General features: G+C 34.1%; 1 protein-coding gene across 1 annotated transcript in view; it reads left to right on the plus strand.

The window, feature by feature from the left end:
* SYT10 (synaptotagmin 10) overlaps nt 1-13,502 on the plus strand; it is a 105,068-nt gene that overhangs the window by 55,673 nt on the left and 35,893 nt on the right. The window contains exon 3 of the mRNA XM_082419799.1: nt 1,494-2,061. Coding sequence (XP_082275925.1) covers nt 1,494-2,061 — 568 coding nt within the window. The remainder of the gene's footprint in view (nt 1-1,493; nt 2,062-13,502) is intronic.

Here is a 13,502-nt window from a genome sequence, read left to right on the forward strand (position 1 = left end):
TAAAGTTATCCTAGTTTGTTTCTTTATATAGAAATAATTTTTCAATTATGATCAAGTGGAAAAAGGTATAACAACAAGCGTAAAGGATTTTGAAGTAAGTGCTGGAGAGACATTGAATTTAAGAGAGAGATGAAAGAAGGAAAACCAAGCTGAAGGCTACTGTAGAAAGCAAAGTATGAGATGATGAGGCTATGGACCAAATAACAATGGAAATAGTGCAGAATGGACAATTATATGAGATGTCTCAAAGCAAAAAATCAACAGGACTTAGAAAATTAAGCAAATCCCATGAAATAAAGGAAAAGTGATTCAAACAAGCATACTGCAGGATTCCAAGCATTAAGTGACTGATAAAAATGTTACAGCTATTGTCAGAGATTGTGGAAGAGTGAACTGGTTTGAAAGCAAAATAGAGAAAATAATGAGTTTGCTTGAGTTTGGGGCAAAATTAGGACAATTGTTTAGAAATCCCCCTTCAAGACAAAGAGATATGGAACTAGAATTTTGACTATCTGAGATATATCTAGGGAATCACCAGGTTAAAGGTAGTAATTATAGCCCCAAAACTGATTATTAGTCTGATGGAGTGACTGAGAAGAGAAAAGAACAAAAGACCTGAACCAGACCTTGAGGAAACACATAAGTTGACATAGCTCACGCTAGAAATCATGGAGAAAGTATAAGAGAAGCAGATCTTAATGCTAGTCACATTTATGAGCCATTAGTAAGCTGATATACCTAATGTTCTGGAAACGTTGGAGAGATAAATAGTAACAGTGAGTATAGGAAATTCAGTTTGAATTTTAAGAACTATTATTTAGCCCCAAACTCTAAAATTCTACAGTCTTTTAATCCTTAAGAGTTTCTGAAGCCCACTCCATGTTGAAAAAAGGAAAATGTACTCATTTTTTCTGTCATAACTATATATTCTTTTGAAAAGTACACATTCATTTAGTTATATTAAGTATTAGAAATAACACAGTGTAAGAATATGTGGACTTATGTTTTTTAATATTGTCATCACTAAAATGGGAAATTCATAAGACCAAAATATCCAGATGAAAAGAAACCAGCCATCTGAATGATTTGTTTACATAATGTTTACATCTAGATACACCCAGGTAACATTTTGTAGAATATTGAACTTTTTTGGTAATCATCTTTCTTTACAATTGTGTTTAAATGTTTTGTGTTTATTATGGTACATAAAAATACCAAAAGCGCATAAAAATGTACGTATGTGTGTTTTAGGTGTTTCTATAATTTTAGGATAATTTTTCTTTGAATATTGCATTCCTGGTTTTTCAAAAATAACTCTGTGTGTGTGTGTGTGTGTGTGTGTGTGTGTATGTGTGTGTATCCATCTGTTTATTACTGTAGATATAATGTTCCCATTATCCTGGGTGTGGGGGAGAGTTTATATGCCACTGTATATAACATTTTCATCAAAATGATCTACTTAAATGATTTTGTGTGTATGTGTGTGTGTACAGACACAATTCCTTCAGAAGACACCTACCAAGGCAAATGCAGGTTTCCAGTGTTGATTTTGGCATGGGCACAGAACCCATTTTACAAAGAGGAGAAACAACAACAAGCATTGGGAGAATAAAACCAGAGCTCTACAAACAGAAATCAGTTGACTCTGAGGGCAACAAGAAAGAAGATGTCAAAACCTGTGGGAAGCTTAACTTCACCCTCCAGTATGATTATGAAAATGAACTTCTAGTTGTTAAAATTATAAAAGCCTTAGATCTCCCTGCTAAAGACTTCACAGGAACTTCTGACCCTTATGTGAAGATGTATCTTCTTCCAGATAGGAAAAAGAAATTTCAGACCCGTGTGCACAGAAAAACTTTAAATCCTGTGTTTGATGAAACTTTTCAGTTTCCTGTAGCATATGATCAACTAAGCAACCGAAAACTACATTTCGGTGTGTATGATTTTGACAGATTTTCTAGACATGACATGATTGGGGAAGTGATTTTTGATAATTTGTTTGAAGCCTCTGATCTCTCCAGGGAAGCCACAGTATGGAAAGATATTCATTGTGCTACCACAGTAAGTTATAATTCCACCAATATATTCCTTTTTATTTGACCTGCAGTGATATATAAAACTAATTTTTACCCACATTAGTTCTACAAATTATGGAATTTATATCCTAAAGACCTGCAGAGTATGTGATTACATACATACATAATAATTCAAACACTTAACACTATGTAGGTAACATTAGTGATTGTATAAATAAAAAATCTTTTCCTTCAACATCTAACCTTTGTTTCTACACTTCCTGTTTGGGGAAATTCATTACTTCACTGTATTGGACATTTCTTGGAATTTGCCAAAAATAGTAGGCCTTTTCTCTTGTAAAATATTTATCTGTAACCTATTATCAGCACCCAATTTCCTCATAGTTATTATTGACTTTCATTATTTAAGATGATTTCGTTCCTCAGATTAAACCTAAAATGTACTTTGATGCCACTGGAAACTCCCTGATTTGGTCTAAAACAGCCCATTCCTTCAGGAGCTTTTGTTGAATTGATATGATTATAGCATTTGAAATGCCGAATGATCAAGAAGTAATTGTTTACATTAGAACTTTTCCTTTTCATTACAAAATGCTTTTTCTGATTATAAAATAATTTAATATTGAAAATTTTAGAAACAGGGTAAAAAACATAAAATTAATCCATAATGCCATGAATTATATGTAAAAACTTGGCATATTGCTTTCTACTTTTTTTTCTATGAATGTTTTAAAATAATTAAGATCAAACTAAGTTTACATTTTTTCACACTCATTTTTTTTGTGCTATATATGTTTTAGTACATGATGTTGAAATATATGATCCATTTTCCTAACCATTCTTTTATTGTGGGACATTTAAATTAGGCATAAATTTTGTTAGACTAAAAATTTGTTGCATTCTCTATACATAAATCTCTTTTTTATTCAAGATTATTTGTCCAGAATAGAATTGGAGAAACAGAATTAGGGAACTGGTCTCTTTGGATGTTAGATTGCTAAATTTTTTTCATTTATTAGTTTTTAAATGAAGGCATTTAATTTTTTTACTACCAGGTTGTCTTAACATCTTTTGTCTAAGTTTTACCACAAATTATAAACTAGAAATGTTGAAGTTTTGGACAGTGACTGGGATTATTTAAAAAATAAGAAAACTGTTTTTTAATTCAAAATAACTCCTTTTGTATTTTCCCCTTATTAATGTTTTACTAAGTACAACCAGTATTTAGGGTTATTAAATTTTCATTATAAATTATATGGATAAATTAAATAAAAATTTATACTGTCAGTTTATTACATTACATCATCAAAACATTTTTAGTTGTTAGGTTTTTATTTCATGGCCTCCACTGTGATAATCTATTAGGGAACAAACTGGATTATATTTTAAAGGCACATTGGGGCTCTTTTGATTTCATATTGTTTTTCACTTTATTACTTATATTCCTACAGGGATAAAAGTGGTGAAGAGTGAATTTTACTGTTTTAAATATATGACATCTTCTGTAGAATTCTACAAATGCAGATAATAATTAATTGTTAGGTTATTTCTCTTGATTCACCAATCTTATATTAGTCCTTCCTTCATTCATTCAACAAATATTTGCTCATTGCCTACTCTGTGTTTGACGTACTGTAAGTACTAGGGATGCAACAAACGTTACCATAAAAACTGTTCTGTTAATATATTTGGGTTCAGGTAAGTAACCCCTAAATGAAGTCTAAAAATTTAACATAATTTTATAGGTGATTGACAGTGGATTATTTTTTTACATTCATAAGTTTTTGTATGCCATACTGGTCCTTAAAAAACAGTAAGAATCCCTTGTGGAATCTTCAATTTTTGACTGCTAATAGGACATAAACTGTTTTTTTGGTAAATATTAATGAATTCTTCAATTTTATTTTCAACTTTCCCATGTGCTTGAAGTATTTTTTTATTTCTGCTGTAAAAATTACCACAAATGTAGTGTCTTAAAATAACACAAGTTTATCACCTCATAATTCTGTAGGTTAGAAATCCAACATAGGTCTTATTGGACTAAAATCAAGGTATTGGCAGGGCTCTGTTCCTTTCTGGAGCCTCTAGGGGTGGTCCATTTCCTTGCCTTTTCCAGATTCTAGCAGTCACGGGCATTCCTTGGTTTAGATTTAGCCCACGTGAGCAATCTAGGAAAAGCTTCCCATCTCAAGGTTTATAATCTTAATTACATCTGCAAAGTCCTTTTTGCCATGTAGGTAGCATAGTCAGGTCAGGATATTAGGAAGCAGCCATCTTTAAGGATGCCTTTATTCTGCCTTCCACAGCATAGACATTTCCATTTCAGTATTCTGGATATGAAAGGAAGTATGCAGATAATAAAGTGTATTATTAAATTATTCTAGTCAAATGACATTTCTCTTTAACTGGAACACTGAGCCACACACTGTTCTAGATACCGTTTATGACTTTTTTGTTGCGAAGATACTGATGAAACCTAAATTTCTTGACTACGGGACCAAAGTTCACAGTATACACCAGTATCATCTTTATGGTTAATGTAGTATTTAATTAAAACTTCTTTTAAGCTTTTGAAAAATTATTAAACAATTTTATATTCTCAGATTAATAAAAATGAAAAAAATAATGAGTTGAAATTTGCTTAAGAAACTGTCTTTTCCTACTCACACATCTTTAATTTTAAGTAATTTCACACAGAAATTATAGAGTGTTCTAGAAAGAAGGAGAAAGGAAAGAAAGTAATGTAGTCGTATGCCCTCACTAAATACTTGTTGAATAAATAACTTAGCATATTTGCATATAAGGTCAAGTGAAAGAATGTATGCTAGTACAAATCTCCCAGAAGAAAAAAAGAACAGTGCAATGATGTACCTTTTGATATGCTTGGTTATATTTGTTGACATTAACTACTTTCTGTAGGCAAAAATTATTCAGTGTGTAGCACAAATTAAAAATTATTCAGTGTGTAACACAATTTCATATGTAAAATAAACCAGAAATAATTTAAATTTATTGTTAAAAATCCTAAATGGTTGAAACAAGAGGCACGTATCATGTATTTATAATTTTATTACCAATAAATTATTTCTATGCAAGAGGGATTAATATTTTTAACAGGAATTATCAGGGGTTTTTTGTTAATTTCATGTTGAATGAAAAGAAAACAATAAAGGCGTGTCTTTATTCTGTGCAAAAAATTAGTTTTCACTTTAGAGCTGTATATTACAAATATGGCAAGCCAGTCAGCTCTTCAACTAACAGAAGTATCTCCAACATTGGGAAAAATCACATTGGAGGACAGTGTGTACCCTATGCCTCTACTTCTGTAATGGGAAAGAGAAATATATAATCATATTCAGTTATATATTTTAAAAAGTTCTATATAAGGAGACATAAGAATTTAATAATAGTTGTTACCTATTGGCAAAAATAGTAGAAGCTGGATGAATATGGAGAAGGAATGATTTGCAACATATTGCTTTATATACATTTTATGCTTAAACTATGTGAGAATAATATTATTCAGATTTTAATTAACTTTTTTTCAAAAAGTCCTGTATAATAAGGACAAATGTATTTTGAATATATAAATGTAGTTTTCTTATACACACTCAAGAATCCATTGAAAGTTTACATAGGTAAGGAAAAACTTTCCTTCTTATGAACAGAACCACTTCATTTTGCATATTTATTTATTTACTCATCTATTCAAATAACATTTTTTTCAGCACCAACTATATTCTAGACACTTAGGAATTCTCATGGAAGTGTGTGTGTGTGTGTGTGTGTGTGTGTGTGTGTGTGTGTGTGTAACCACATTGACCTGGTTTATAGCTATAAAATGTTTGAATCTATTATCTTCTAACTAAGGGTCTATCAAATATTATTTTTTTGAATATTTCTGTTTTGTAAATAAGTTCATTTATACTATTTTTTAGATCCCACTTATCAGTGATAGCATATAATATTTGTCTTTCTCTGTGTGACTTACTTCATTTAGTATGACAATCTCTTTATTTCATTCTTTATTATGGCTAAGTATTATTCCTATTTCACTGTATGTGTATATATGTGTGTGTGTGTATATCTATCTATCTATATATATCACATCTTCTTTATCCATTCATCTGTTGATGGATATTTAGGTTGCTTCCATGTCTTGGCTATTGTAAATAGTGCCACTACAAACATTGAGGTGCATGTATCTCTTCAAATTAGAGCTTTCCTCTTTTCTGGATTTATGCCCAGGAGTGAGATTGCTGGATCATATGGTGACTCTATTTTTAGTTTTTTAAGGAAACTCCATACCGTTTTCCATAGTGGCTGCACCAATTTACATTCCCATCAACAGTGTAGGAGGATTCCCTTTTCTCCACACCCTCACCAGCATTTGTTTGTAGACATTTTAATAATGGCCATTCTGACAGATGTGACACGATACCTCGTTGTAGGTTTGATTTGCATTTCTCTGATAATTAGTGATATTGAGCATCTTTTCACATGCCTGTTGTCTTCTTTGTATGTCTTCTTTGGAGAAATGTCTATTTAGGTCTCCTGCCCATTTTTTGAGTGGGTTGTTTTTTTCGTTTTTGTTTTTGAGTTGTATGAGCTGTTTGTATATTTTGGAAATTAAGCCCTTGTCAGTTGCATCTTTGCAAATATTTTCTCCCAGTACGTAGGTTGTCTTTTCATTTTGTTTATGGTTTCCTTTGCTGTGCAAAAGCTTATAAGTTTTATTAGGTCCCATTTGTTTATTTTTGCTTTTATTTCTATTGCATTGGGAGACTGACCTAAGAAAACATTGCTACAACTTATGTCAGAGAATGTTTTGCCTATGTTCTCTTCTAGGAGTTTTATGGTGTCATGTCTTACATTTAAGTCTTTGAGCCATTTTGAGTTCATTTTTGTGTATGATGTGGGGGAGTGTTCTAACTTCACTGATTTACGTGGGGCTGTCCAGCTTTCCCAATACCATTTGCTGAAGAGACTGTCTTTTCTCCACTGTATATTCTTGCCTCCTTTGTTGAAGATTGACCGTAGGCATGTGGGTTTATTTCTGGGCTCTCTATTCTGTTCCATTGATCTTTGTCTGTTTTTGTGCCAATACCATGCTGTTCTGATTACTGTAGCTTTGTAGTATTGTCTGAAGTCTGGAAGGGTTATGCCTCCAGCTTTGTTCTTTTTCCTCAACATTGCTTTGGCAATTCTGGGTCTTTTGTGGTTCCACATAAATTTTAGGGTTGTTTGTCCCTCCCCTCTGGTAAGCACCAGTTTGTTCTTTGTATCTGTGAGTCTATTTCTGTTTTATTGTGTTTGTTTTGTTTTTTAGATTCCACATATGAGTGAAATTACATGGTATTTGTCTTTCTCTTTCTGATTTATTTCACTTAGCATAATACCCCCAAGTTCTATCCATATTATTGCAAATGACAAGATTTTATTCTTTTTCTATGACTGAGTAGTATTCCATTGTATACATATATACCACATCTTCTTTATCCATTTATCTATCAATGGAAACAGGTGGCTTCTATATCTTGGCTACTGTAAATAATGCTGCAATAAACATAGAGGTGCATATATATTTTCAAAAGAGTGGTTTTTTTTTTTTCTTCAGACAAATACCCAGAAGTATAATTGCTGGCCCATATGGTAGTTCTATATTTTTCATTTTTTAAAGGAACCTCAACACTGTTTTCTATAGTGGTTGCCCCAAGTTACAATTTCCACCAGCATTGTATTCTCTTTTCTCCACATCCTCACCAAAAATTTTTTCTTGTCTTTTGATAATTGCCATTCTGACAAGTGTGAGGTGGTATCTCATTGTGGTTTTTGACTTGCATTTCCCTAATGATTAGTGATGTTGAACACCTTTACATGTGTTTATTGGCCATCAGTATATTTTCTTTTGAAAAATGTTTATTCATGCCCTCTTCCCATTTTTTAATCAGGTTGTTTGCTTTTTCAATATTGGGTTGTATGAGTTCTTTGTATATTTTGGCTATTAACGCCTTATCACATATATGATTTGCAAATATCTTCTCCCACTCAGTAGGCAGCCTTTTTGTTTTGTTGATAGTTTCCTTCCCTGTGCAAAAGCTCTTTTAGTTTGATCTAGTCCCATTGGTTTATTTATGCTTTTGGTTTCCTTGCCTGAGGAGACACATCCAAAAAAATATTGCTAAACCAACATCAAAGAAGTTACTGCCTGTTTTCTTCTAGGAATTGTATAGTGTTGTTTTTTACATTTAGGTCTTTAATCCATTTGGAGTTTATTTCTTTATATTGTGTGAGAGAGTAGTCAGTTTGATTCTTTTGAATGTAGCTGTCCAGGTTTCCAACACCATTTATTGAAGAAGCTTTTTCCCATTGTATTTTCTTGCCTCCTTTGATGTAGATTAATTGCCTAGCTAAGTGTAAGTTCATTTCTGAACTCTCTATTCTGTTCCATTGATTTTTGTGCCAGTACCATACTGTTTTGATTACTGTAGCTTGGTAGAATAGTTTGAAGTCAGGGAGCATGATACCTCCAGCTTTGTTCTTCTTTCCCAAAATTGCTTTGGCTATTCAAGGTTTTTTGTGGTTCCATACAAATTTTAATGTTATTAGTCCTAGTTCTGTGAAAAATGCCATTGATATTTTCATAGGTATTGCACTGAGTGTGTAGATTGCTTTGGGTAGTATGGACATATTAATTGTATTGATTCATCCAATTCATGAGCACAGTATATTTTTCCATTTATTTGTATTGTCTTCAATTTCTTTCCTCAAAGTCTTGGAATTTTCAGAGTAAAGGTCTTTCACCTTCTTGGTTAAATTTATTCCTAGATATTTTATCCTTTTTGATGCAGTTTTAAATGGGATGTTTTTCTTTATTTCTCTTTCTGACAGTTTGTTATTAGTGTATAAAATGCAACAGATTTCTGTATATTAGTTTTTTATCCTTCAATGTTACTGAATTCTTTTATCAGTCCTACTACTTTGTTGGTGGAGTATTTGACACTATATATAGTGTCAGGTCATCTGAAAACAGTGACAGTTTTACTCCTTCCTTTCCAATTTGGATGACTTTTATTTCTTTTTCTTGACTAATTATTGTGGCTAGAAGTTCCAGTACTATGTTGCATAAAAGTGGCAAGAATGGGCATCTTTGTCTTGTTCCTGATCTTAAAGGAAATGCTTTCAACTTTTCACCATTGAGTATGATATTAGCTATGGGTTTATCATATATGTGCTTTAGTATGTTGATGTATACTCCTTCTAGGCCCACTTTGATGAGAGTTTTTATCATAAATTAATGTTGAATTTTATCAAATGGTTTTTCAGCATCTATTGAGATGATCATATGATTTTTATCCTTTGTTTTGTTAATATGTTGTATCACATTGATTGATTTGTGTATATTGTACCATCCTTGCATCCCCGGAATGAATCCAACTTGATCATTCTCTCTTTATCTTTAATTTTTGCCATTTTAATTATAATATGCCTTGGTGTGGATATCTTTAGGTTCATCTTGTTTGGGACTGTCAGTGTTTCCTATACCTGGATGTGCACAGGTTAGGGAAGTTTTCAACCATTATTTCTTCAAATACATTTTCCGTCTCTTTGTCTTTCTCTCCTTTTTCTGGGAACTCTGTAAATATTATAATGCTTGATTTTTATCCTAGAGGTAAGGTCCCCTAAACTCTCCTCATTTAAAAAAGAAAATCCTTTCTTCTATTTGCTGTTTTGATTGGGTGATTTTACTATTCTATCTTTTAGATTGCTTGTTTTTCTTTGTCATATAATCTGCTGTTGATTTCCTCTAGTGTATTTTTATTTCAGTTATTGTACTCTTCATTTCTGATTGATTCATTATTATATTTTCTAAGTCTTTGTGAAGTTCTCGCTGAATTTTTCCATTCTTTTCCTGAGTTGAGTGGGCATTCTTGTGACTGTTTCTATGAACTCTTTCAGTTAAATTACTTGTTCCCATTTCATTAGGGTTTTTTTCTGGGGTTTTGTTTTGTTCTTTTGTTTAGAACATATTCTTCTGTCTCCTCATTTTGTTTGACTTTAGTTTTTGTTTCTATGAATTAGGCAAAACAGCTAATTCTCTACAGTCTTGATGGAGTTGCCTGTGTGGCTGAATCTCCTGTGTAGATTGCTTGTGCCTAGTGGCTTTGGCAGGCTGGCTGGAGTGGGAGCAGTCCAGGCCAAGTGTGGTTTCTGGGTAGTGCTGTGCCTGAGGCCACCTTGGTGGGGCACTGAAGCTGGTTTGGGCCAGTCTGGAGGGCAGTACTTTGGGAGTGCTACACTGGATGTCACCTTGGCAGGATGGCTGGGGCTGGTGCTGGAGTGGGCATGGGCTGGGAGGAGTCCCAGAGGGACTCAAATAGTGGTGAGTCCCTGGTACCTCTGACCCCAGAGAGGGGTCCAGTAGTGTCCTGCTCATTTGGCAGAATCTCTAGGATTAGTAAATGGATTTTCTTCTCATATAGTTTAGATGCTCTTTAAACTGCCATTTTTTTCATGGTATCCCAGAGCAGATGAGTCTGTGCCCGGGCCCCTCAGCAATATCCCTCCCTACTGCAGGTTACTGCAATGAGAGTGTGGTGCCCATAGATACCATGTCTCTGTCTTTCCTACCCATTTCTATATGGTCCTTCTATGTTCAGTAGCTGTTCAATCAGTCCTCAGGTCTTCTGGAGGAAGTACTGTATATGTAAAGTGTAGATTCAGTATGTCTGTGGGAGAAGGTGAGCTAAGGGTCTTCTTATCCTGCCATTTTGCCCTTCACCCCAACACCTAGTCAACTTTTAACAACAGACTGTTAAAAGGGACTTTGTCTCATAAATATTCTGTATTCAATAAATCACCAAAGCCTAAGTTCTTTAGTGACTAGACTTCACTTCCTCTTAACTACAGCCAGAGACAGAGACAGAGAAAGACAGAGAGAGATAGAGGCCCATGAATGATAGACAACCTACATGGCAATTGCACTCTTTACATTTAGAACAATGTAGGAATTTAAATTGGAAATTATGTAGATGCTATGAATATAGGCAAAAAAAAAAAATCATCTTGCTTTTTAAACAACCTCAAATATTATGATTCAAAATTTAACTTTTAGATATGCTTTAACTTTGAATTTTTGTTTTGTGCAGCAGAATGCTGTAATGAATATTACAGGAATGTACTACTAAACTGCTAATAAAAGGCTAATATAATCATTGTTGTGGACTCTGGAACAAACTGACCATGGCTTTGCATCCTTGCTGTGTCATTTATCTGTATGTCTTTGAGAAAGTTACTAGATCTCTCTAAGTCTTAACTATCTTATCTGCAAAATGGGGATTATGAGAAGGTGAACCATAGTTTGTTGAATAGACTAAATAGGTGCCTAGCATAGAGCCAGACATTTGCAAATGCTCAGTATACATTAGCGGCCAAGAAGTATAAACAGAATGATATCACAGGGATATGGTTTTGGTTGTTGTAGTTGACATATTAAACAGGAAAGAAGATCTTGGTGCTAAAAATGGCTATATCCTATTATAATAGTGAAGGTAGTTTTAGGTGGTATGCTTTTCTATTTAGGTCGGAAAGTTTTGTGTGAGAGATAATTTAAATCTATTTAGTTACTGTATGCTGTGATTCAGTGAGTAGATACTATTTCTTCTTTTATGATATATATACTCACACTGATACCTAGCATGCCCCTCATCTCCCACCTGACTTGACTATTCCTTTTCCACTGGGCACGTCTCCTCCTCTTTTTTCCCTCACCAACCTCTGCATGCACTTATAAAGTGTATCTTATAAAACCTCAAGAGTTAATGATGCTGGTTATCTTCTGTATGTTCCTTTCCAATATTCTTCACCCTGTTTGGTGCCTTAAGTGGCTGGCCTGTTTGTCTGCAAACTCTCTGCTCTCTGAGTTCTGGCAAGAACTGTTAGGACAGAAGGAGAATGACATTTGGATATGTATTCTCTTTAGATCTTTCTCTGAGAGATTGCCTCAGGATGGCAATGTCCTTTATCTGAGGGTACCGTTCCTCTCAAAGTAAGCTATTCTTATTACCACTTCTTTCTGAATTCAGGTAAATGTCCCCACCCCCTTGCCCTTTCAGACGTAGGGGTCATTACCACCTCTAATCTTACCCGCACCAGGGCACCACAGCATCTCTTGTGGTTTCCCTACTTCCTGCTCACATCACTGTAGATGGGCCCATCATTAAGTCCTCTGGAATTACTCTAATTTGTGTGTGTGGTTTGTTTCTTCTTGTATCCCTGAATGATACCACAAAGAAAGAAAATGATTCCTGATTACAAACAGTTTAATTTCCTGTAACCTTCTTAGACGATGCCATGTGTCTAAGATGTTTTGTGTGTTTATTACCTTAAGGGAAGCTAAATTAGTCCATTAAATTCTTGATAATAAGACAAGGCCTTCAACCACAAAAAGAACCATTACATTGTTAAAATTTTCGAATCTTTTTCTTTTCTTTTTTTAACATCATTATTGGAGTATAATTGCTTTACAATGTTGTATTAGTTTCTACTGTATAACAAAGTGAATTGGCTATATGTATACATATATACCCATATCCCCTCCCTCTTGAGTCTCTCTCCCACCCTCCTTATCTCACCTCTCTACGTGGTCACAAAGTATCAAGCTGATCTACCCGTGCAATGCAGCTGCTTCCCACTAGCTATCTATTTTACATTTGGTAGTGTATATATGTGAGTGATTCTCTCTCACTTCGGCCCAGCTTACATTTCCCCCTCCCTGTGTCATCAAGTCCATTCTCTAGGTCTGCGTCTTTATTCCTGTCCTGCCCCTAGGTTCTTCAGAACCATTTTTTTTTCTTTAGAGTCCATATATATGTGTTAGAATACGGTATTTGTTTTTCTCTTTCTGACTTACTTCACTCTGTATGACAGACTCTAGGTCCATCCACCTCACTACAAATAACTCAGTTGTGTTTCCTCTTATAGCTGAGTAATATTCCATTGTATATATGTGCCACATCTTCTTTTACCATGCATCTGTCAATGGACACTTAGGTTGCTTCCATGTCCTGGTTATTGTAAATACAGCTGCAATGAACATTGTGGTACATGTGTCCTTTTGAATTATGGTTTTTTCAGGGTATATGCCCAGTAGTGGGGTTGCTGGGTCGCATGGTAGTTCTATATTCAGTTTTTTAAGAGACCTCCATACAGTTCTCCATAGTGGCTGTATCAATTTACATTCCCACCAACAATGTGAGAGGGTTCCCTTTTCTCTGCACCCTCGTCAGCATTTATTGTCTGTAGATTTTTGGATGATGGCCATTCTGATGGGTGTGAGGTGATACCTCATTACAGTTGTGATTTGCATTTCTAATGATTAGTGATGTTTAGCATCCTTTCCCGTGTTGGCAATCTGTATATCTTCTTTGGAGAAATGTCTATTTAGGTCTTCTGCCCATTTTTGGA

This window comes from Balaenoptera physalus (genome assembly GCF_965194825.1).
Source record: "Balaenoptera physalus genome assembly, chromosome: 13".
Classification (NCBI taxonomy): Eukaryota; Metazoa; Chordata; class Mammalia; order Artiodactyla; family Balaenopteridae; genus Balaenoptera; species Balaenoptera physalus.